General features: G+C 43.6%; 1 protein-coding gene across 1 annotated transcript; it reads right to left on the bottom strand.

Annotated features, from left to right (window-relative positions):
* Positions 1-861: 861 nt before the first annotated feature.
* LOC123773117 (ATPase ASNA1 homolog) lies at positions 862-25,604 on the bottom strand. The gene is made up of 7 exons (XM_045766612.2): positions 25,391-25,604; positions 21,104-21,251; positions 17,663-17,814; positions 12,246-12,396; positions 11,582-11,689; positions 3,346-3,546; positions 862-1,227 (listed from the first exon to the last, which is right to left on the bottom strand). The coding sequence occupies exons 1-7, from the start codon at positions 25,525-25,527 to the stop codon at positions 1,108-1,110; spliced, it is 1,017 nt and encodes a 338-aa protein (XP_045622568.1). The 5' UTR covers positions 25,528-25,604; the 3' UTR covers positions 862-1,107.
* Positions 25,605-27,124: the final 1,520 nt, after the last annotated feature.

Here is a 27,124-nt window from a genome sequence, read left to right as displayed (position 1 = left end):
GGAAGTTTATATTTTCTTTCTGGATTTGGTATTGTTTGGTGCAAAGTTGTCAGTCCGCTTGTCGGGTTTCACCCTAAACCCCACGCACCCAGGGAGGTTAACGGACCGTGACGAGGCAACACCTTATTGTCTGGGGTTTGCCCAGCATGAGACGGTCAGTAGCTGCCCAGAAGTGTGCGATGGCCCCCCTCCCACCATCGGCAGCAGCCCCTGGGGTCATGCTCTTTGCCAATCGAGGTGAAGACTTAAAACCGGTAGACTGTCACTTCCCGTGTTGGTTCGACGCTGTGAGGTGAGGCTGGAGTGTCCTCTCCAGGATACTCCACTGTAGTGTAAACTGTAGTATATTTTAAGTAATACTGAATTAATAATCATTAGTAGATTTGAATAATGTTAATTTACTATAATATAATCAGTCCTAGTAAGTAGTTATCAAAAGAAGGCACCAAGCCAAGGAGGCTATGTAGCACCATCAAATGTTATGGGAATAATCAAAAGAAGCTAAATATAAAAAAGGATGCCAATACGAGAACAAAAGCACATAAGGCGAACAACATCAAAGGTATCCGATTCACCAAGGATTCTATCGAGGGACAGGTGACAGTTGGGATGCAAGACGACCGCACATCCTGGAAGTCAGAACATTCAACAAGGATATGCACAACTGTAAGAGGGACAATGCAGTTTGGACAATAAGGAGCAGGGCGGCGCTCCAGAAACTAAACAATAGGGTAGTAAATCAGTAACTCTAATCCGTCACCAAAACAGTTCTCCCCATATTAGCATGAAACACACAAAATGAATACAACACTGAAACATGAAATCCATTGATAATCTTGTGGATCCATTGAAACAAATGTATTTGTTAATAATATTATATTATATGTATAATACATTACTATTATAATACATTATAATAGTATTGTAATATGTGTAATACACAGGACTTCCATTGAACAAAATATAAAAATTCACCATCCCTTGATATAGCTTTGTATCAATTCCAAATTTCATACATAAACACTTCTGCACAAATTATATCATAAAAATAACTCCTTGATCCTGAGCAAGGCAACAGTAACTCTGATGTTCCACAAACTGGTATGTTTATGGTATGTATGGTTTTATTAGAGTTTCTGAGAAAGCCTTTACTTGATCCACACCACGGACTTCGTGTTCAAGGAGTGGGAGTTTTATCACATGGAAATCCTCATACAAATCAGCGATCTGGAATGAAAATTGCACATATGAAGCTTTCAACTAAATTTAGCAATAGAGTACCATTTACTTTCACATTAACTAGTTTCTCATAACAGCAAGCTGGATAACTTTAGAGGCTCGTCACAGACATATCGCAATCGGGAAGGTAATGTAGACATTCCTTGTTGCATTTCTCTTGCACTTTCTCACTTGTTTGGTCATGATGAGCAGTCCTCATGTTTTCCACATTTAATCCCTCACTAAATGTAGTTACAGCACAAGAACTATGTGGTGGTCGCCCATCTTTCTTTGTGTATGTGTATGTACATGTGAGTGTATGTACACATGTGTGTATTCACCTAGCTGTGCTTATGACATGAAAAATTTCACCCTTGGATCTTGATTCCTAGCTATCAGGTACCTGATGCATTGATTCCTCTCAAAGTTCTTGCAATATATTCCTCTTCTTCATTAATATCTTCCAGCTTGTACAAAGTGTTTGCAGCTTTGCATATCATAATAATAACAATTACACAGAAATCACACTATCGTGATCTATCTCAGTGAGAAAATCAACTGGAGCTCATAGGCGACTCGAACCCCACTACCAAAGGATTGAACTGCCAGCAACCACATCTACCACTGTACCATCCTGACCTGCTTCAGTTATACAACCTGAGAGTCTACTGAATCGACAGGATGTCTGGAGGTCTCTCCTGAAGGCATTCCAAGTTTTACACATAGCCCCCAGGCACCCGGGTGTGGGTATAGTAGGTCAACACAGTATGACCCAACATCAATTACACAGAAATCAGGGTGGGTGATACAATGGTAGAGGTGGTGGCTGGTTGTCTGTTGGTCATAGGTGCGAGTCACCTAAGAGCTCCAGTTGATTTTCTCATTGATCTGTATCACTTTACTGTGATTTATCTGTGTAAATGATGTTGGTGCATAGTGTTGACCTACTTTACCCACATCCAGGTGCCTGGGGGTTATACAAAAACTAGAATCGCTTCAGGAGAAGCCTCCAGACCTGTCGATTCAGCAGAATCGGTTGAATAACTTGGTCAGGTAAGGATGGTACAGTGGTAGAGGTGGCAGCAGGCTGTCCATTGGTTGCAGGTTTGAATCACCTAAGAGCTCCAGCTGATTTTATCAATAATAATAACAATAATAATTCCCACTGTTGGGAACAGTAGGCCTGTGTAATTACCCAAGTGCAGTTACAGGATAAGAGTTACACTCATGGAGACCCGTCTTTCCAGTATTCTTTGTTACATAACACTTTGAAACTACTAACGGTTTTGGCCTCCACAAACCTTCTCACTTAACTTGTCCCAACCGTCTACCATTCTGTTTGCAAAAGAAAACTTTCTAATATTTTTTGGCACCTTTATATCCTGAGCTTGAATCTACGTATTATACACATACACACCCAAGTATAATTAGGAGAGAAGGTGGTAGAGGCCAAAACCGTCAGTACTTTCAAAGTGTTATATGACAAAGAGTGCTGGGAAGATGGGACACCACGAGCATAGCACTCATCCTGTAACTACACTTAAATAATTACTAGATAATTATAAAATTAAGTGATTTAACTCTATTCTAGCTATAATATATACATAATGAGAGTCAATCATTACATACAGAAATCACAATAGTGTGATACATCAAATGAACAAATCCACAAGGGCCGTGATGAGGGTTCATCAACATCATGGCCCCTTGTGGATTTGTTCAGTCAATCATATTCATATATTGTCTGGCTATGAACATAAAATTATATATTATATATATACATAATTATTTTTTATATTTCTTAAATATCTGACCCTCATCAGTAATCTATTTACTTTTACTCATGTGATAGAAGTTTGACACACACTATCATGCTTGCCTTTCACGAGATACCTTGCTACAGCAGCACCAGCAGGTTAACAGTCATTATCCTCGTATCATTTATTCTTTGAGAATTTTCCTGATTTTTATTATATTGGTCACTTACCTACCATACTAAACATATTCATGAATAGTCACACAGGGTAATTTTTTTTAATATTGCCGTTTTTAAATTCTACAAATGTCAATTTTGCCCTCTAATGATGGAACAATCTATCTTTTTGTCACGTCTTAATAAGCTCTCACCTGGTCTAGATATTTGGCTTGAATACGGCATCGAGCAGAGCACATGGAGCAGGAATGCTCACCAGGTTTTTGAAACAGGAGTTGGTTGACCACTATATTGTGTGTGTCAATGCCATATCGGGTTAGTTCCTGAACCAGCCGCTCTGTTTCATACAGAGATAAAAACTCAGCAATGCAAACACACACAAATGTTGTCTGGTCCTGAAAAAAGAAGATAAAATAAATAATTTTGAAAGAAAAAAATTACAAGCAAAACACAAAACCTGTGTGTATAAAGTGCAGATGGATTCAGTATAATCAGTTTCAGAACATCTTGAAGTTATCTCGAGATGATTTTGATCTACTGTATCCAGCAGATCTGGAGTAGTCAATTTGGGAAGATAATTGGGAGTAGTTGCCTCATCCAACAATGACAGATTGGAATTCTTAAAGAAGAAACAAGCTCCTACTGTAATTGAATAGCAAAAATTTCCAGAGTTGAATACAAACCGAGATCTTCCTCAAAGTAGACCTGAGCATTGTGGTCAACAGAAAATAGAGTTACAGGCAACTTAGAAATCTTGACATGAAGGCCCCCTCCCCTCCGGCCCCTGCACGCACGTGCATGGGGGCCTAGCGGAGGGCCACCAAAATAATATAAGTGGTCCTATAGTAACACTGAAGGCATACCCCCACCAGACAAACAAAACAAAAAGTAAAAGAAAACCCCCACAAAAGTACAATGTTTCCAAAGGAAACAGGAACCAGCTGCTTCATAGGTAAGCTGGCTGCATAATACCTAGATGCCCCAACCAGCAACAATACCATTTCCTACCCAAGGCCAAATAAGGGCCAAGAAACCCCATCTAGCCCTAAGGGCGGGGTGTGCCGAGTAGCAAAAAACCCCCTATGGAAATAGCGTCCCAAAAGAATCCAGGAAGAGAACCCCGACACTCAAGGGTAGTACTCACAGGGAAGTTAAGGAAGGCCCTAAGAGCATGCAGCCCCGGTACACTTAAGTACACTTGGCCAGCACAACGCGAACAGCAGAGGATACCACTAAGGCACAACACTCCCAGGAAACTGAGGCCCAGAGTTGACAACTGCCCCGGATCGCATTAGCTAATGAACTGGAGTTGGTGGATAGCCGGCGCGGGGGTTCCAGGGTTTCCCCCTCCCCCTCCCGGGGAGGGCTGTGTGGATGGGTGGCGCAGCAGCGAGGTGTGATGTTTGCTTGTTACTTGTTTCCTTGGGATTTGAGGGAGTTCTGCCTCTTTGGTTTTTGGTTGAAATTTTCTTACCATGTGGGGTCTATTTTGTTATGCCTACCTTTCTGGGTGCCTAACCCTAGTCAATGGCAGACAATAATAATAATAAAAAAAAAAAACACAGGGAGGTTTTCCAGGGGCCATTGCTCCCTGTGCTTCTCCGAGGGGGTCCAGGTTCTGGCTCGTGGTCCCCAATAGGCTGAACTCCATTGACTAATGCCCTGGTCTATTGTATCGCATATTAGCCCGATAGCTCCAGGGAGCCGGAGGGCTTCCCACAGAAACACTGACCAAACTGTCAATAAATCCAGCGTTGAATGTAATGAAACGTCATTTTCTGGGTGAGTCCCGGAGGCTTCCCGGAGCTATCCAGGCTGAATGGATATGTATAACTTTCTGGCATCAGTCAATGCATGGAGTTCTTGCCTACCGGAGACCACGAGCCAGAACCTGGCCCCCTCTAGAGAGGCACGAGTAGCAATGGCCTATAGAGACCCCCTTTATGATTGGGAGCATTCTATGTCTGCCATTGATCGGGACAGGCACCCAGAAAGGTAGGCGCCCTAAAACAAACCCCTATTCTGGTAAACTATTGCGACCGAAGACCGAACAGGTGGACAGAACTTCCCAAACGAAAATTAGCCCTCATGACTTCATCATATCGCCGCGCCGCCTTCTGCGCAACCCCCCTCCTCCCTGGGAGGGGGAAGGGGGGAGCCCCAGACCCCACCGTCGGCGACCCAACCATTAGTTCTTAAGCTGGATGTCAAAAACGCGAAAAACACCGCCGACCGGAGGGAGGGATGGATGTCGGGGAGCCTCCGGGACTCACCCAGAAAATGCCGTTTCATTACATTCAATGCTGGATTTCTGGGGGGAGCCCCGTCGGCTCTCCGGAGCTAACTACCCAAAGATAAGGAAAAAACAGGGACTTACCCGGGCGGCGGTCAGTCCTCACTCCTCAACGCGAAGGCGAGACAACTGGCTGCAACCGTCGACCCAAAGCAACGCAGGCCTGACGAGGCCCAGGAACATTCACCAGGTAGCGAGCGGCCAGGACCCTGTTCGATCTCCAAAAACCCCGGGCCCGAATGTCCACCCAAGACATGTTGCCAAAGACAGCCGCCAAAGCAGCAAATTTACGAATGTCGTGGGCCCGGGGAAAAACCGCAGGCTGGCTACACTTAATAACCCTGCGAACAACCTGAGAGACCCGAGCCCGGGAACAGGGAAGAGGGGAAACCGGATCAACCCAGAGCACATCCCCAGCAACAGAAGCCGTGGCGTGCAAATAACGGCGGAGAGCCGCAACCGGACACAACACATGATGCACCCCCGGCCAGACCAACCAAGCATCAACAACCCACGGCCCCCTCCGGAACGCAGCCGACTCATTCTTCGCCAGAAAAGAGGGAGACGGCAGCAAACGAACAAAACGACCACCAGGACCGAAAGAGCAGAAACCCCGGCGCCGGAGGAGAGCATGAAGCTCGCCAACCCGACCCCCCGAGGCTAATGCCAACAGGAAAAGAGCCTTGGAAAAACAATCCCGAACGGAAGGGGCCACCACAAACCGGGGCAGAGATAGAAACGAGAGCACACAGTCCAAAGACCAAGACGGCTCAGACGGCGCATGAGCAGGCCGGAGGTGAAACCACGCCCAGGATAACTTGCGAAACGGGGCAGAAGTACTGTAACATCAACTCCGAAAGCAAGCTGAAGCGGCTCCGCCAACGCCGCACGATACGAAGCAACAGTATTCGGCATAAGATGACGGTCCTGAAACAGCCAAGAGAGAAAGGACAGAACAACCCTATCAGAGACCGAAGAACACCGACACAGTGATAGGAAAAACCAGAAGGACCGCCAGGAAACCTCATACTGCCGCTGAGAAGAAGCACCCAGGTGGGAGACCAACAACGAAGCCACCTGCGCACCATACAACGAATGATAAACCCGAGTCAAAAACACCAGACACGAAGACTCGAGGAGAAGATGGAACCAGCCTCGTACAGGGCCTGACAGATCTGCTGAAAGAGGAGCCACGGGAAGACCCTCGGGTACGGACACCGAGCAAGCAGTGCCTGAAACCAAGGCTGGGCCGGCCACCAAGGGGCCAGAAGGACCACACGACCCTGGTAAGTCTCCAAGCGAGTCAGGACCTGGAGCAACAGCGGAACCGGGGGAAAGAGGTACAGGTAATCCCACCTCGCCCAGTCCAGCCGGAAGGCGTCGATCCCGACGGCTTCGCAGTCGGGAAAGGGCGCCACATAAACGGGAAGACGCCTTGACCACGCCGACGCGAAGAGATCCACGTCCGGAGTCCCGAACATCCAGCACAACCAACGGAAGGAGTCGGCATTGATCGTCCACTCCGAGGACAGGGGACGAAACTGGGACAGGCCGTCCGCCAGGACGTTGGACACCCCCCGGACATGAACCGCCAGGAGAGCCAAACCCCGAGAACTCAGCAGACGAGTAACCCAAAGCGACCAGCCCCAAAGAGCCAAGGATCGCATCGAACCCCCTCGGTTCAAACAATGAACCACCGGAGTGCAGTCAGAATGGAGCCGGATCGTCGATCCGCGAGCGACTCGAATCCTCCTGAGCGACATCCACACTGCCGTGAATTCCCGCACTGTGCTGTGAGCCCGACGGAAAGACGGAACCCACCGTCCCTGGCCGGCCTGGTGAGCACTGGTCACAAAACCCCAGCCAAGAGACGACGCGTCCGTGTACACATCGAGCGAGGGCACAGGAAGGCGCCAAGGCACCGAACCCCGAAAAACCTGAAGAGGAAGCCAGCGACGCAGCAACCGACGCAAAGCCCCTGGAGGTCGAACCCAACGATCGCGAGAGAGGCGGAAGGGCCGGCCCCGAAGGAACCAGAACAGCCGACGAAGCCACACCCGACCCGGCGGGTAGACCATCATGGCAAAGTTCAGGCTCCCGCACAAACTCTCGAGCAACCACCTTGTGACCCGGGAACCCCTCAGAAACGGGCGAAGGCGGGACCGCAGGCGCAAGAGAGCCGCCGGAGGAAGAGACAAGGAAGCAGTCCGAGCGTTCCAAACCAGACCCAGCCAAGACCAAACCTGAGAGGGAACCAGATGGGACTTCCGCCAGTTCACCAAGAACCCGAACCTGGCGAGCTGGGAAAGAACCAAATCCCTGGCGAGCAGACACGCGGACCGGCTGGGAGCCCAAACCAGCCAGTCGTCGAGATAGGCCAGCACCCGAACACCTAGCAGACGCAGGCGGGTCACCACGACCCGAGTGAGGCGTGTGAAAATGCGTGGCGCCAGATTCAACCCAAAGGGAAGACAACAAAGCGGTAACCTTGACGCCCCACAACAAAACCGAGCCAGTCCCTGATCTCCGGATGAACCGGGACGTGCCAATACGCGTCCTTGAGATCCAGGGACACCATCCAAGCGCCCCTCTCCAAGAGAAGACAGACCTGGGACAGCGTAGTCATCCGAAAGGAGGGGCACAACACCCACGGGTTCAGACGGGACAAGTCCAGAATGAACCGGAGGTCCGCGCAGTCCTGTTTCAGAACCGGAAACAGGCGGGAAACTCACCTGAGGGACGACGTCGTTTCGACTACGCCCAAGCGAACCCACTCCGAGATGACCTGACAGAGCGCAGGAGAAGAGGCCTGCCCCGCAAGCCCCGAACCCCCCGAGGGAGGAAGAGCCACCCAACGCCACCACAGGCCGCGTGAAACGACCCGAAAAGCCCATGAATCGTGGGACCAGGTGTGGGCAAACCGGGTGAGCCGCGCCCCCATTGCCCCGTCAATGGGGCGAACCGCGAAAGGGCCGATGCACCTTGCGAGAACCAAGGCGGCGAACAGGACGGAGCCCACTCTGTCCAGCAACAGCCAGAACCGAAGGCGCCGCCAGCCCCGAATCTGGCACCAAAGGCCTACCCCGACGAAAAGACCCCCGAGCCCTGGCACGACCCTTCCGGGAAGGCCCCCCACGAGCCCCCGGAGCAACAACAACTCCGACATAGGCCAACAACTAACCGAGGCTGCCTGCAGATACTGCCCCACTGCAGACTCCGCAAACAGCAACGGACAAAAGGGCGAGGATAAACGAAGAGCCAGGGCCCAGGCAGACTCCAAGGAGGAAGCTAGCACCGCCTGACGACACGCGAGGCGAGAAGCATAGAACCGCGAAACCGCATCACACAGGATGGGCGCGAAGAGCTTCAACAAAGCAGACGACGCCCACACAGCCGAGGACAGTGCACCAGACCCAGCAGCGTCCCCAAGTGCTCCCACATCCAATTCAAGCCAATCCGAGGATAGCTCCAGGAGGGAAAAGAAACGCAGAGCCGAAGCAAGCAGGCCACGATTCCGCAAATCCTCCGCAATCAAGGCAGCCGAGAGGGAAGGAACCTGCACGTGAAGCTGCATGACACCAACATCCCGCGGAAGGGCAGGGGCGAACAAACAAGCATTCAGATGCTCGAAAGCGCCCCCCAGGAAAACCTGCAACGCCAAGGAAACTTCTCGCCACTCAAGCGCACGGGACCGACAGAACGTGTGCCAAGCCTCCAATGAAAAGAGAGGACAGTCTGCCAACCAGGACGACTCCGGAACCTCATAACGAAACCAGCATGAACTTGGGGATCCGTACACGAAGGAACGAGGATCCATCAGGAAGGCATAATTCGGGTCACGCAAGAGGTAAGCCGTCAAGGCCTCCCGCACCTCCGAAGCCGAAACATGGGAAGCGGGAAACCTCTAGAAAGACGGAACCGAAGAACCCTCGGGATCACGGAACCGAACTTGGGGAGGGGTGGACACCAAATCCAATTCGTATGCGGAGGGAGGGAAAGAGAACCCCTCTCCTTGTAACACCAAGCCCCGCTCGGAGGGCAAAAAAAAAACCAGGCGGGGTCCAAAGGGGCCCAAGGCCCCCAAGCCAACCCCTCCCCAACCCCAGGAACCTCACCCAGAGGGCCCTTGGCCGAGCTGTCCTCCTGAGCCCCCACCCCCAAAGAAAAGGTGGGAGCAGCCGACAAAGCAGGAACAAAGGGGGCCCACTGGCTAGACCCAGAAGCTTCGGCAGAAGAACCAGGCTCGAATGCCTCCGCCCCTGCCCCAGAAGGGGACACCCCCAAGACCGCCCGAGTCTCACAACCGACTAAACCCTGCCCCGGCTCCGAAACCCTCAGACGTTTAGGAGCCGGCAGCAAGGGGGGAGGACCGAACGAGCAACAGAAGGGGAAGGACTTGGAGGGGCGGACGGAACCAGAGCCGAAGCGACCCCCAAGTCCGGGTTCCTATAACCAAAACGGGGCAGTCTAGGGGCATCCGGGGCAGCAACCAACCTAGCGCGTTGCAGCAACCTAAACCGAGCATGCAACGCCTCAGCTGCCCTCACCCGCATATCAGGCGCAGTAGCCTGGGTGAACTGGAGTACGTACAGACAACACATGTCGCACGACTCTTGGTCAAAACAATCACCGACCCAACAGGCAGCATGGCGGAGGCAAAACCGGTGAGTGTCCCCCCGAGACAAGGGGACAGAGCAACCGTCAAACTCGCAGGACGCGAGGGCGGACTCAGGGGTCACATCCATCGGACCAAGTAGCCCCCATGGGGTTTTCCAGGGCCCTTAGCCTTGATAACACGCTAAGGGAAGCCCAGGCAGGGTACTGCGAACCAGCACCCAAAACTACCAACAAACTGCTATAGCTGAACCCCCGGGACATGTACAATCACGGGGGCCAAGCGGGGAGGACCACCAAGTAGACAATCAGGAGACAAACCCCAAGAACAGCGATGGGGAATAAACAGGCAGACCCCCCCACCAGGCAAAAACAAAAACAAAAGAAAAACCCCGCAAGAGGACAACGTACCCAGGCGGAACAGAGCCGGCCGCTGTTATAGGTGAAAACTAGCTGTGCAGTACCCCGCGCCCCTGCCAGTAACGAAAACTACCCCCTACCCAGAGACAAACAAAGGCAAGAATAAACCCCAGCTGACCCCAAGGGCGGCCAAGTACTGAGCAGTACACGGCACAGCGGAGGTAGACCCCAAGGCGACCCAGGGAAGGTAGCCCTAAGCCCCAAGGGCAGTACTTACAGGGCACCTAGGGAAGATAACCCTAGGCGCATGCAGCCCGAGCACCGTGGAATAATACTCCTGGCCCACACACCACCGAAAGGGACAGCTCAGACCACCAGGAACAGAACTGCAACTGCAAATAGGAGCCAGAGGCATGACCGCACCAGATCCCATCAGCCTGAGAACTAATGGTTGGGTCGCCGACGGTGGGATCAAGGGCTCCTCCCTTCCCCCTCCCGGGGAGGAGGGGGGGGGGGTTGCGCAGACGGCGGCGCGGCTATATGATGATGTCATGAGGGCTAATTTTCGTTTGGGGAGTTCTGTCCACCTGTTCGGTCTTCGGTCACAATAGTTTACCAGAATAGGGGTTTGTTCTGGGGCGCCTACCTTTCTGGGTGCCTGTCCCGGTCGATGGCAGACATAGAATGCTCCCAATCATAAAGGGGGTCTCTATAGGCCATTGCTACTCGTGCCTCTCTAGAGGGGGCCAGGTTCTGGCTCGTGGTCCCCGGTAGGCAAGAACTCCATGCATTGACTGATGCCAGAAAGTTATACATATCCATTCAGCCTGGATAGCTCCGGGGAGCCGACGGGGCTCCCCCCAGAAAAACAGCCTATCCTCACTACAAATTTAAATTTTAATATACTGCCAATTATAATGTTCTAAACATATATGTAATCATTTATAACATTTTTAAGGCGTTTTATGAATTTTTCAGAGCAAACACACATTAGATTATAAGATTGGGATGTTTTTTTACATAATAAAACAAAGGAGCAACTCCTTCATAGAAGCTATTATATTATACTATATATCTTTTATCTTCCATTTTATAAGATCTGTTGCCTTGAGAATGTTTATCTTAATGAGAACTAAAAACTGAATGCAATTTTGTTTACATACTGGATTTTTGAACTGCTCGTTGACTTTCTGTATGACTGGAAGGATGCTCTCTAGCTTCCCCGACACTTCATCAGCATTAAATTCTTGCATACCAAGAAGTCCAGCAACCTGAAGATTTGTTCTACTATTAATTCAAAATCTGCATCTGAAATCTCATGTTAAACATTAGATGACAAGATTTTGAGTTTTAACACATGCCTATTTCATGCAACATCGCATTCCAAAACTTTCTAAATACAATTTTCACTGTTACATTTCCCAGTTTATCATTGATAATAGCCTTTTGCTACAGTTATTAATCTTGCTTAACCCTTTTGCTCCATCACCTCTGTTTTGGTCCAAATTTCCATCATGTGTCAAAATATTCCTAAATAATTACAGAAACTTTTATTTTGTACAGTATTACATTTCAAGGAAGGAAAAAAAAGCACCTGCATTATGAAAATGATTTTTTTTATGATAAAATATGTTCCTTCTTTCTTTTTAACAAAATATAGTTCATGAAACTCAATACCAGTCCATAAGTGTTCCCAAGGACAATATACAAGGACAATATTGTAAGGACTTCTGCAAGTTCCAATCTTGGTTTAAAGCATAGAGTATTTTGCAGTTGCATCTGGGAATGTGAAAATCTTAGATCATAGTTCTGTATTCATTGGCCTACCTGGTTTACAAAAGGACTGATCTGGTTCTTTAGCCTTAAAAGCTTGCCCAAGGACTTCTCAATAACTTGAGGAAATGAGAGCAGACGTAACGTATGACCAGTTGGGGCGGTGTCAAATACTACAACACTGAAGTTCATACCCTGCACTAACCTGAAAATCAAGGATAAATTTTGAACATATAATGCAATAACACATGAGTAATACCAAAGAAAACATTTTGCAAATTCATAAGAAACAATGCTTATCACAAGCGTGCCTCATCAAACATGCAATGACTTTTCATGACAATTTATTTCACTATTACCAATTGCACTGTGCCACCCAACATAACACCAGGTATGGCAGTGTGCTACCCAACTCAGGAGCGATGTTAAGATATCGTAAGATTCAAAATGCGCGGTCGGTAGGTTGGGAACGGGATGGATGACCGAGACATCCAGTGAGTGGCAGCCATTTTGAAACAAATTCCCAGCATGCCCCAGGGCTGCAGATTGGTTCAGTTCTGAGTGAGCAGCCATCGCTGGCGCTTGCGCCTCTGACTCCCAATCCCCTGTCAGATGCATTGTCAAAAGATCGCTCTCTGATGATGAAATTCAGACCTTATGGTTTGAAGATGATAAGGGTAGTGATATTGATGAAGCAAGACACGATAAAGACTTAACACAAGTGTAGGATACAAGTGATACAGCATGGATGATGATGACAAATGTGCATCAGATACAATAAAAAAGTAATTAGAAAGCACTGAAAATGCATTTAAAAAATTAATGAAAATCTATTTGTGGCAACTCGCTAGTTTTGAATCGCTTGTATAATCGCCGCTTGGAGCTTCCTGCACGAGAGAACACGTACGTATTGGTGACATCACATCGCATCTTCTCCACAGCCAAAGTAAGTAGTTTTTTCTATTTTTTTAATATGTACATGTTCAAGGAAGGGATTTTAACAATTTACAAAGAAATTGTTTTTGGCAACATTTCAATTTCCGCGCACCACCAGAATGTCACAATAAAAGCCGCACAGCACAGAGGTTAAAAATAGTCTTTTGTTAAGTGGCAATAATTATTGTTTATGCATTAATAGAGAGGAATTTATCTCCAGTATATTCATATTAGTATTATTAGTCAAATTTGTAAATGCAGGATATCTTCATCAACTACTAATTATGATTTGTGGATAGGACCTGCAAAGGGAAACAATAGTCATGGGAAATTTTCTAAAATATAGTAAAAATAAAGGTTACACTTTGGAAAATGATTTCTACTTCACAATACAAAAGATGCAACTGAAATTAGGTTTGAATTATGTGTATACAACAGTTTATCCAATGTCTTGGCTGTACCTGAACTAACCCAAATTAAATTAAGTGAAAGATAATAATAATATAGTACAGTACTAAACATTAATATGCAATAATCTTTCATTCAATTATCCCCCAGAGCCAGTAGTACACCACCTCTGGTTGTGGGTGTTAACTACAGTATAGCCACTTTAAAGAATATCCTGCATCTAATACAATGTTGCAACTTACAAAAATTATCAACTTCAATTTACTCCCTCATTGGAAAAATAAAGTCAACAAATATCAAAGAAAAAGCATAAGAATGGAAAACCGAAAAACAAAATTATGAAACTATTTATCAAATCCAAACGTAGATATAGAGAAAATGGATGAAACTCTTTACACTTGCAGTACAGTTTGCATAAGAAAAGAATTGTGAATGCAGGAAGAGAACCCACTTACTTCCTCGCTGAAGTGCTGCAATGGGCAATCAAGACAAATTCCCTACTGCCCAACAGAAAAGTTCTTGAAATACTAACTCCATAGAATATTAACAACTACAACCTTCAATGTGGCATTGTTTTTCATTGGCTACATTTTTCAGTGGCATTGGCTACAACAGTGGCATTAGTTTTTCAAGCATTATGGTTGAAGTCTTTGGCAGGAAAGTGACTGAAACAAAAATAAATTAGCAAAGTATATCTGGTGGAAGATATTGTGTGGTGCAGATATATGCAGCAACATCACCACAAAGCAAAGCATATGAGAGGCTGTAAATACAAGTAGGGCCCCTTAAAACTAAAATCTGAGCAGAAATAAGCCCTTTAGGTAACACTTGGGATGGAAGGAGAAGTATTAGCATTTGTTAAGTTTAAATATTTTGGAGGATATGAAAAAAAACCAGCATTGAAGGTAATGAAATGCCATTTTCTGGGAGATTCCTGGAGGCTCCCTGGAGCTATTTGACTGATATTAACTATATTAGTTTGAGGCTTCAGTCATATGGAGTTGTCATGCCTACTGGGGAATCACTAACCAGAACATGGTTCCCTCAGAGAGGCAAAGGGAGCAATGTCTTATGAAAAATCCACTCTGTGGGAGTATATTCATATCTGCCATCGACTGAGGTTGGCACCCAGGAAAGTAGGCGCCCCAAAACAGACCTCAACTGGTTGAAAATTGCAACCTGAGACTAAAACGGAGGCTAAAACCTCCCCCAAAGAAAAACATGGAAACGAGTAAACTGTCATCAACCCAATGCACCACTATGGCACCCCCTGCTCTTCACTGGTTCTATTTTGCATTTTCTTCCATATCTAGTATGTTGTTATTTTATACTGTGCAGATTTGGAACCTGGCCCTCCAGTATTTTCCATGGGTATATTATTTTATATCTCTCTCGTCTCCTTTCTAGTGAGTACATTTAGAGAGCTTTGAGACGATCCCAATAATTTAGGCTACCTCCCCATACCAACCTGCTCGACCAAGATAACACTTCAATCTGTTATCTAGAAACTGCTCAGTAGAACAATGTTGGTAATTTACATGCACAATGAGACAGGTAATAAATCCTCACTAAATAAAATATATGATACCTGAATACAGTGGAACCTCGGTTGATGACTGCCCTAGAGTACAAATTTTTTGGTTGACGTCAAATTCATCGTAAAATTTGAATTGGTGTACGACAGTTAACCTAGAAGACGATGTCTGTTCATACGCGTATGGGTCGAACGAGCACGTGGTGCTGGGGGCGCGGGGTGCAAGGCGAGGCACTCTCAGTTTGTTTACAAGTCCATCCCGCTTGAATTCTTTGTGAACACTTTCATTGTTTGCCTGCTTTTTTGCTTTTTAAACATAACAGTTCTTATATATATCATGCCATGGGGTCCCAAGTCAGTCAGTAGGTAAAGTTCAACCTAAGAAAACAATTGTGAGGATGACCATAGAGGGAAAATAAGAGATCATTCATAAACATGAAAATGGTATGAGGGTTGTTGAATTAGCTAGGCAGTACAACAAATCCATGTTAACGATATCCACTGTAATTGCTAAGAAAAAGACACTATGCGCGCTAAAGTGGCAAAAGGCATAACAACAATCACGAAACAAAGGACACAAACACTTGAGGATGTAGAAAAGTTATTATTAATTTGGATAAACAACAAGCAGTTAGCAAGTGATAGCATTTCAGAGGCTATCATTTGTGAAAAGCAAGGATGGTGCATGAAGATCTGATAAAGAAAACCTCCTGGAACAAGTGATGCAGATAGGAAAGAATTTAAGGCGAGCAGGGGATGGTTTGAGAACTTTAAAAAAAAGAAGTGGCATTCATAGTGTTGTGAGGCATAGGGAGGGTGCCAGCTCATATAAACCAGCAGTTGAAAGATTTGTTGAAGAATTTTGTTGAAAGTAAGGGATACCTACCACAACAAGTGTTTAATTGTGACGAAACAGGGCTATTCTGGAAAAAATTGCAGAAGAGGATATACATTATGAAGGAGGAGAAGTCACTGCCCAGACCCAAGCCTATGAAAGATAGGCCAACTCTTGTGCTGTGCGGTAATGCAAGTGGCGATTTGAAAATTAAACCCTTGCTTGTGTATCATTCCGAAAATCCAAGGGTCTTCAAAAAATATAATGTGCAGAAAAACAAAATGTGTGATGTGGAGGGCTAATAGTAAGACATAGGTGACAAGGCATTTTTTTACCGAGTGGGTGAATGAAGTGGTTTGCCCTTCCATCGAAAAATATCTGCAGGAGAACAGTTTGCCACTCAAGGCCCTGCTTCTCCTCGACAATGCTCCTGCTCATCCTCCAGGCTTGGAGGATTCATTGTTGGAAGAATTTAGTTTTGTTACAGTACAGTTCCTTCCTCCCAACACCACTTCTCTAATTCAGCCTATGGACCAGAAAATCATTTCCAATTTTAAGAAACTTTACAGCAGAGCACTTTTCCAGAAATGTGTCAAAGTGACCGATGCCACAAACCTCACCCTCTAAGAGTTCTGGAAAAAACATTTTAACATTTGTAGTTCTTTAAAACTCATAGACAAAGCCTGGCAAGAAGTGACTCTAAGAACCATGATCTCTGGCTGGAGAAAATTGTGGCCTGACTGTGTTGCAGAACGAGACTTTGAGGGGTTTGAGCCTGAACCTGAAGTGCCTCTGGTTGAGGAAATTGTTTCTCTGGGCCGGCAATTGGGCTTGGAGATGGATGGTGCTGATGTGGAGAAGTTGGTGGAGGAACACAACGAAGAACTGACCATCGGAGAACTCCTAGCCCTTCACAAGGAGCAGCTACAAGAGACAGCAGAGAAAATTTCTTCAGGGAAGGATGAGGCAGTAGAGTATTTCCCTTCCTCGACAATTAAGAAATGGTGTACAATATGGGAAGAAATGCAAACTTTTGTTGAAAATGCTCACCCAAATTAAGCTGTAGCAGGCCGTTGAGTTAAATTTTTTAATGACAATGTGATGTCTCACTTCAGCCAAGTGTTACAACGTAGGGAAAAACCAAGTGTCGCTAGACAGGTTTTTAGTGAGAAAAACAAGCAGCGAGTCACAAGCAGGTCCTAGCGGTGTGCAGGCAAAACATAGGAGAGTACCCCAAAAAAGTCATCACTTCCTGATGTTATAATGGAAGGGGGGACTCCCCTTCCAAACAGTCAACAGTTGTATGCTGTTTGTGGAACAAACATTTTTGGAAATGTTCGCTTTTGGACTTCCGTGGTAAAATGTCCTTTGATCCGGAAAACTGGCAAGGGGTCCTTCCCATATAGTCTGGATTAGCGAACTTCTACAGTAAATGGAAATGGAAAAATAATAATAATGAAGCTTCTCAAAGTTATAAATTTTTCAGTCAAAGAAGGGATCTGGAATAACAGTCAAGTTTTGATGTCACACTATCCTTACAATGCTTAAAAAATAAATAAGCAAAATTTTTTTATAGTTACCACAATGTAACTAAGTGAGAATTCATACATTTTTCTAACAAGATTAAGATGATAAAGGTAAATATATGCATAAAATTACCATAAAATTAGACCTTTACTATATTCCAGAGAAAAATAAAATAAATGAGCTTATAATTATCAAGTGAGTCATATTTAACTAAAGACCAGGCAAACATACTTCATAACTTCTGCATAACTCATAGCTTCATCAATACCAGGAAAGGCTCCCAGCACTTCTTGCATAATATCCCGACCCATGCGCATGGCATCTGTTGCACCTTCAAAATATTCATCAGGAAGTTCTCCATACCCTATATTTGGGTCTATTTCCTGAAATAAACAGAAATATCAATAACAACTAAGATACAAGTAAGGCTTTGAACTACTAGTATACGGATAGTGCTTTTCTTGCCAGATAATTCAGCTGCTCCCTAAATCAAATTCATTCTGTCTTGAGGAAAGATTCATTAAAGTCAGGAAGGATGATATATTGGCACTGGTGCCGCAGAGATTCCAAGCTGCCCCTATAGGATCAAAATAACTTACTGGTAAATATTCTGTCGAGCCCAGAATGATCAACAGATGAACCATTGTGGTTGGCCTTGGAAAAAAAGCCCTCACCAAAGTCTGACAAGGCCAGGAACAGGTAGAGCAAGAGGGCATGAAGGAGACTAAATCCAGAAAAACCCAGAAAGCAAAATGACCATGCAGAATCCACCCCAGGTGAAACGGGGTGGATTCAAAGGATTTGATTTGGGTGGATTTGAAGATTGCACTGCTCAATCCAGGCAGTAGCAAAAGGATTCCTACCAGGAAAACAGTAAACACTTTTAGTCACACACAACCCACAGGTAAACCATGTGAAGTTCAAACTACCCTAAAGGCACTCCCAAGTTCTGATGAGAAAGCCAAGATATTCCCAGCACTTCCCAGAGAGATGAAGGCCATCCTGATATCCCAGTCTAGTTCTAACCAAGTCAGAACCCAAGGAGGAGCTAACTGCAACTTCTGCCAGTTATCAAGCAGCAGAGGTGGGCAAACTGGGAATGAATAAGATTCATTCTTTAGGCCTGGGCGATGACCGGGCCGCGAGAACGCTAAGTCCCGAAAACATCACAAGATAATCACAAGGTATGACGTTATTGCACACAAAATGCACACGAGGAATTACTGGCAGAGTAGGGAGATGGATCTTTAACTTCTTAACAAACAGAACCCCACAGTATGATACAGTAATCAACATGGTAAAATCTGGATCATCCACTGTGAAAAGCCGTCTCCCAAGATACTGTGCTTGCTCTTGGTACTTCTCTCATCTTTATATCAGATATAGTTATGGATACAAACTATAGTACTGTATCATCCTTTGCAGATGACACTAAGAAATATAAACGATACAGCAAACCTCCAATCTGAAGTTAATCAAGTCTTTCAATGGGCCACAGAAAATAACATTTCACTGTCAGCTAGAAAATTTTTCATCCATGTTAGAAGCTTACCTGTCACTCCTCCAATATGTTCCAGTTTCCAGAACAACCTTTTATGTGGACCTTGTCGAAAGCCTTTTTCAGGTCCAGATAGATGCAGTACACCCAACCATCTCTTTCCTGTAAAATCTCTGTAGCTCGATCATAGAAACTAAGTAAATTCGTCACACAGGATCTTCCAGATCGAAAACCATACTGTCTGTTATTATGCTATTTTTCTCCAGTTGTCTTATCCATTTAGTTTTAATTATTTTGTCCAATATTTTGACTATTACACTTGTCAATGATACAGGTCTATAATTGAGGGGGTCTTCCCTGCTGCCACTTTTGTAGATTGGAACTATGTAAGCCTTTTTCCACACATCTGTTAGGACTCTGTATACAGGGATGCCTGAAAAATGAGTTGAAGTGGAATGCTGAGCTCAGGTGCACCTTCTCTTAGAACCCATGGTGAAAATTCTGAAAGTTCCTGGGCATTTCTGGGACATCTGGGCCAACTGTTTTGTTCTTACTTGGCTCATTGAGCATTTTTTCCACTGCTTAAGGAGCTTTTCACTGCACTGCATTTTTTTCCATATCTTCACCTATATATGGGAAAGTGGATGTAACACGAACATCAGAATCATCAAATTGTGGTTTGTGTTACAAAATTATCACAGTCATCCCTCGCAAATTCACCCATACTCCTATTGCCACCACCATCACTGGTAATAACCACCACCATGGAAGCCGCTGTTCATCTGTGCCACTTGTATCATCACAATCCAGAAAACAATTCATCTGTAGTATCATCTATAAAAACTGGAGATGACACGGGTGGCACTCGGCTATTACTGGATACGCTCACAGTATCGTCCTCATACATGCTGTATCACTTGTATCCGACCCTTGTGTTAGGACCTTATTGTGCATAGCTTCATCAATATCATAACCCTTATGTTCTTCAAATAATAAGGTCTGAATTTCACTGACAGAGAGCAATCTTTCAACACTGCGTCAGACAGGTGTTTGGGAGCCAGAGGCACGTGTGCCACCCACGGTTGCTCACTTGGAACTAAGCCAGCCAGCAGCCCCAGGGCATTCTGGGAATTTTTTCCAAGATTGCTGCCTCTCGCTGGAGGTCCCAAGAGTTAACTTAATACCCAACCAACTGCATGCGTATTTTGAATTATACGAATTATTAAAAAGGTGCAGACCAGAAGTAACAATAATGTGACTGAAATACGTTGACCAAACCACACACTAGAAAGTGAAGGGATGACGATGTTTCGGTCCATCCTGGACCAATCAAGTTGATTGACAATTGACTTGAGAATAGTCCAGGACAGACCGAAACGTCGTCGTCCCTTCTCTTTCTAGTGTGTGTGTGGTTTGGTCAACATTATAAAGGCGTTTTCTCGGTTCGCACTATTTCCAACAAACCGAGTTTTCTCGGCCGGCGCAGTCCAGTGGTTAAAAGGTCAGATGCAACATAAACAAGGAATAATGGTTTTAAGCTCAAGCCACAATGTAGGACAGAAAACAAGTGATATTTTTTCACCCATAGGATTATACTGTAAATCCATGGAACTGCCATCCCACTAAAGTCATAAATGCCAAAACACTGTTGCAATTCAAGATCAAGCTCAATAAAACCATCAGGAAAAATGGGGAAACCTTGACAAACCACCAGCTCCTTGTCCTCATCAGCACCACTAGAAAGACAAATGCCCTCGGGTAAACTCACATAATACTTTTCAAGTAGCAATTTTTCTCAGTGATCTAGTATCCTCTGCTCCCTTCATCTTGGTGAAGAGACCAAGTTTGTGTCTGGTCTCTAGTAGGATTTTAATGACTCACAAGGGCCTGATGCAATTTGATATATATGTAGCTCTCCAGAGCAGCTACCAACAGGGAACCACTGATGAAGTCCTTACAGAAATACAGTACTGTACAGTATTCTGAGAAACGATGATACAGTATTTATCAATAAACAATAAATTATGCCGAAAGATTCATCAGAACAAAATATTTTTTCTTACTAAAAGATTCATATCACAAAGTGCCTATATCCAAGTGCCTAATAACTAAGAAAAATTATTCAATATAATTTCAAATTACTTTGTTTTCAAATGACAAAAAAAAAAACTTACCATTGCATATAAATTTTCAAATCCTTTAACTTTAGTTGGAACCTTTGAGAACTTTTGGTCAAAGGCATCAGAGATATTGTGTGCAGGATCTGTAGATATGATGAGGACAGAATCTCGGACTTTCGAGAGTTGTACTGCCAAACTACAGCTGCAAATGTTGAAGAATGCTATTAAAAATCATAAAAATGTATATTTTAAAAATATTTTATAGTTCGGTATTGTAATGAGTTAAACAAAGAACACCAATGTGAACACTTGTAAACACCTAACAAGATGAGAAGTGAACAATTGAGAACTTTGAACTCTCTGAACACTTGTGAACAGTAAGGCATAGTGGGCTTCAGTTATGACCCTGGCCCCATTGTTGCAGATGGGACCCAGGAAAGTATGGCATTTATTTATATAATATGATGGACCCTTGTTAGGTTAATTATTATTGTGATAGGCCCTAAATGTTGTGAGAATATATGTTAGGAGAATTGTTGTTTAAATTATAGTTTTTTAGATGGGCTTGGTTAAGAAATAATGTTAATTGTTCGGTAGAATTATACACAGGCTAGCTTCTTAACTTGTAAATGGCAGGCTGTGGAGGCGTAAGAGCACTTGATGCTCCTAGCTAGTTAGTTACACTGTGATGATATTTGTATAGTGTATAGTAAAGCTTGGATGTTACATTTATACTTAGAATCCAATGGTGAAAATTAAATATTGTATTAGAGAGTTACTGCGGTTACTGTATGATCAGCTGATCAAGCCAGGCAACCAGTTGCATGGTGACGGCAATCTATCCCCTCTTGCTGGCTGAACCTCTGGCGGTCTGGACATGCTGGTGTGGCACCCTATTTCCTTCTCTCCTACTCTAAAGTACTCTAGGTTATTACTATGTTAAGTACCACCCCTGTAAAGTGCTATACTTCTGTTCTGAGTGTAATCTTGTCTGTGTTACCCCTGGTCATAACCTGGAGATCCATGCAACTAGATCTAGGTACTGGCCAAAGAGCACGTGTTTGGTATACATATACAATAATCTTTTACGTGAAGTATAGTCCCTTAAGGAATCGTAGACTTTACCATTAGTTTGCTGGTACAGTATGTGAATTTCGTCTCCTGCATATGTGCAGTCAGAGAGGTAACAAAGTAGATGTGGTACAGTACTGCGATTGTAAATTGGGAGTTCATTTAATAAATGCTGTAGTGCAAGTTATCAACAGGAGTTTTATCATCTCTGCTCCTTGACTAGGGTTAGGCAATTCTGCTCTAGACTGCAGACTATCTTATCAGAATTCTTAAACGTTATTCCAGGTAACAAGTTTGTTGGGGGGCTTGGCCTAGCCTAACCTTTATAGACGATACTCCCCCTTACACTATTTGTCCTCCAACAGCCCCATGCTATAACAGCTTTGATGAATACCATGAAGGCCAAACACAATGATGGAGATCATTTGAAGGTGTTAGTAGTCCACCGCTCAGTGATGGTGACCTCATATTGGGTAGGGGCGGGGAAAGGAAGAGAGGAAACGGTGATGTTCCTGACCATACAGTATATGGGCAGAATGAAGGGACAAGGGGATAGAATAAAATAAGGGTCTGTGAGGAGAAAGAGAGGAGTGGGTGGTTGTCTGTGATTTTCTGAGTGACCTGGTATAGGAGGTGACTGCCAAAGTCCCAACAATAATAAAGGCACACATCATTTGATCAGAGCTTTTCTCGATTGCCTTTAGGTTTATATTTAGAATAGGATGTTTATTTGAATTACTAATTAATAAATTAGAACTAAAATCAAGCATTAATCTTCACTTACATTCTTCAGTGATTTTTCCAATGTCTATTTTTAATATACAAAGATATTCACTAAATATTTTGGATAAACTAAGTCTCAATTAAATAAACAAAATTATACCCCTACATGGTAAGCAAGAATGATATTGGGTGTTACAGTTAAAAGCAGAGGTGCAACAGATACTCTGAGAGAGAACTCTATCAACATCAGAGGCCTGAGACTGTTCAACACGCTTCCACTACACATAAGGGGTATAACTAGCCGACTGCTCACAGTGTTCAAGAGAGAACTGAATAATCACCTCCAAAGGATACCTGATCAACCAGGCTGTGATTCATATGTCAGGTTGCGGGCAGCCAAACCAAACAGCCTGGTTGACCAGTCCAGCAACGAGGAGGCCTGGTCGATGACCGGACCGCGGGGACGCTAAGCCCCGGAAACACTTCAAGGTAAGGTTAAAGAGTAAATGTTAAAAAATAGCATTGGCTGCCTGCTGGGATGAGGACGAGGATCATAAAAGATGTTGGCTTGAAGTACATTCATATGCACTAATTATTTTCTAAGCTCTTCTCCTCATTTCAGAATGGGAATTAGCTACATTAACCCAAGATTCAGTAATTGAGGCCACTAACCAGTGTTAATGGCTTCAAGAGTTAAAAGCTACTAACTCTTTAAGGATATTGGATTTAAGAGTTAACACTTTCGCGCTATCGGCGTTCTGAAAAAAATCATACCCTATGTTATATCGGCGTTTCGCGCGCCTAAGCGGTAAGACCGAAAAGTGTATACTCTTTTGACTGTCCTGACACTAATTGTAGGCGTACGTATTTAAATTTTTAAATTTGGTATCACTGTGTTCGCAATAGAATTATCTATAAGAACATACCTATAAAATGCCGCCAAAGCATAAAGCACATCAACACCAAATAAAAAACTATTCAGATCACTTGCCGAGAGCGCCAAACAACAACAAAATGTTTCCACTCTCTTAATGGTTGTGAAGCCCACAGTTGTGCTACAGCGTTAATTTTGGTATCACTGAAATCGCAATAAAATTCTCTACACGGACATATGCATATAAATATAGATTCAATGTCGTAGCCCACCCAAAACAGTGTGGGAAGTGGCCGAAGTGTTACCCGCGGCGGCATATCGGCGAAACTCGCTTTGAAAAGTGTATATTCAATTCACTGTCCTAACATTATTTTTCGATGTATGTATTTCATTTTTGTTCCAATGTGTTCGCAATAGAATGTTCTATAAGAACATAAGTATTAAAGGTCACATAAGGATGCGTTCGACCGGCAACATATATAAAAACTACGTCGCTTATACTCGTCATGTCAATAATACAATTGTTTTACCACGATGATTCACTGCCACACCGTTCTCTTTAATAAGCTGTTCGGCTATTAGAGAAAACGAAAATTTCATGGCAAACATTTGTAAACTATTCCCAAGTTGATCGGATAATAAATGGATTTTTTACAAATATTTTTTCTCGTGACTCCCGAGCGCGGCACGCCAGCGTAGTCAGTAAGAATATTGGTGACGAATATGTTGTCACCAATGTGCGAAAGTGTTAAGGATACAATTCGTACAAAGTTGTATCCTTAGCTCTTTAAGGATACAACTCATCCTTGAGCGTCAAATGATCTTCAATCATTTGATACTCAAAGATTAGTTGTCTGCAAGCCCATTGGGTATTATGTGATACCATCATCTCCTATGCTCATTGCAATTCAAATTTTATAAGTTTATTTGAAACAAAAGTTTGATACACATGGCAACTATTTCATTCACTTTGGAAACTCCATAAGTACACTTTGTTTTTGTTTTTACAAACAACCCTGTAATGTGATGCTTTGAACATCTTATAAATAAAATAACATGCTTACTGTTTTAATAAACCTGAAATTGAAAGAGACCGACACTATTTTGAGAAACTATGGCTAACAGGAAAGATATTGCCGACACTAAAAAGACAGAAAGCAATAGTTTAAGGAACTAGATTAAATTTAGAACAGAGACCTATATATGCAGACATAACAAAACATACAATATAGAAGTGCGGCATTTGTAGTTGCTAGAATTAGGCTGAAATATCGATACATGTGGAAGGTGGCTGCAGGTAATGAATCCTTCAACAGTGATTACTCCATTTGTAAACTATATGAACAAATGCCAGGACACACCCTTCAGCATCGATTCACAATGATTTGATACTATGAGCTTTGTAATTATTTTATTAATTTCATGGATATTGGAAGACATACTCATGTTCTACCCAAAGTTTACCAGTGCAGGCTAGTAGACTAGGCTCCCATCTCGTGTTCTTCCCTTAATTCCATGTATGACTAACCATCTTGTAAGATGGGGACATTGGATAAATTTTGTCTAGCTCTTGATCTATGCTCTGTAATCCCTCATATAGAATATAGGGTGTGAACCTAACATTGTTTATAAACAATAAATATTATTAGCACATGAATGGCCGCCAGTCTCACCTCGTTGTGGTTTTCCCCACTCCACCTTTGCCTCCAACGAATACCCATTTCAACGTATTCTGTTCGACTATGTTTTTGAGGGAAGGCTCTAATGGCTCCAGGTCAGAAATGTCCACATCAGCTGCCTCTTCCGCCATAACTGAGACTAGCAGGTGCGAGACAAGGAGGCAACACGACACCCACCGCCAGCTCCACCACCACAATAGCAACACAACGAACCTAACCATATTTACATTTTCAATAAGTTAGAATTTACTGACCAGAACACCAGACACATAATAGCAATACAAAGTGATAATAATATAAAACCTAATAAAATATTATTAACATTTAGTGAAATCGAATAATGAAAACAAATTGCACTATCATCAAGGGATACGGACGTGTTTATTCTCAGTTGTCAAATTTTACCTGAATTTACCTGAGGGCCACTATCTCTATAGTGGTCTCGACCATGGCAGGAAGCTGACAGCTTGTCAAAGATTCACTCATTTGTCCTGATGATTTTATCGAACTGGATTTTGAAATTCAGCTGTATTTTGGCATTTACGGCTTAGGCGGGTAAGCAGTTCCATGGCTTTATAATTTTAATAATTCATTGTGTCGGGGGACAGGGAGCCAGAGTGCATTCATACACGTTAGGTTTGTAGCGATTATATTATGTCAATAATATACTTGCTCCAAACTCTCATTAGCTTAATGATATGAGTTTGTTAAGTCTACTTAATCCACTAATGATAAAACTCATACCTCTTCCCTAATATGACCATAACACAGTGCAGCCTCAGTTCAGTATAGATACATTGAGTCATGCGTTAACTCACCCACTTGTACATTAGTTCAAGTTCAAGTATGTTCATTAAGACAAGAAAAAAATACATCTCAAAGGGATAGAGTAGCTTAGGCTATTTCTACTTCCCTTTGCATTAGTTGATGTATAGTAGTGCTCTGACGATTGAGGGCGGTTAGAAACTTTAATTACAAAACCTGTGGATAAACAAAGGGGCCGTTGGTGTAGTTGGCACCGGGGTGGCACTGCTGTACCTCTTAGGACTAACTCTTCGCCCGCCCAGGAATGGAGGATATTTTATATACATATATATATATATATATATATATATATATATATATATATATATATATATATATATATATATATATATATATATATATATATATATATATATATATATATATATATATATACAAGAAGGTACATTGGGTTTATGAGAGTACATAGCATTGATGATTTTACATTCTTGTAAAGCCACTAACACGCAAAGCGTTTCGGGCAGGTCCTTAATCTAATAGATAATTTTAAGTAGGTAATTTCTAGCAAAATTGAAAAAATGTTAACAGGTACTTTGTAAGAAAATTTGACAATGATTAGTACGTACATTAAAGTAAAATTTGAGGGTTAACAACAGGTACATTGTTGCATAATTTGAGCATTATTTCAAGGAATAATAGAGTAACATATGCGTTCAATATAACAACCATGATATAAGATGATAGCAGTGATTACAATGGTAAAGTTGTATGGCATATGCTCATATATTGGGGGAGTGGGTAGCACTAGATACAGTGTGAGTTTAAAGCACCAGGTAGGAAACTATGAGGATGAAATTAGGTACGTTTTGGTTTTATTTTTGAATAAGGCAAAAGTTTGTCAGCTTTTCAATTCGTTAGGGAGTGAGTTCCATAGACCAGATCCCTTTATTTGCGTAAAATGTT

Source organism: Procambarus clarkii, chromosome 81 (genome assembly GCF_040958095.1).
Source record: "Procambarus clarkii isolate CNS0578487 chromosome 81, FALCON_Pclarkii_2.0, whole genome shotgun sequence".
Taxonomy (NCBI): domain Eukaryota; kingdom Metazoa; phylum Arthropoda; class Malacostraca; order Decapoda; family Cambaridae; genus Procambarus; species Procambarus clarkii.
The sequence above is the reverse complement of the archived record's forward strand: the minus strand, read 5'-3'. Positions and strand labels throughout refer to the sequence as shown.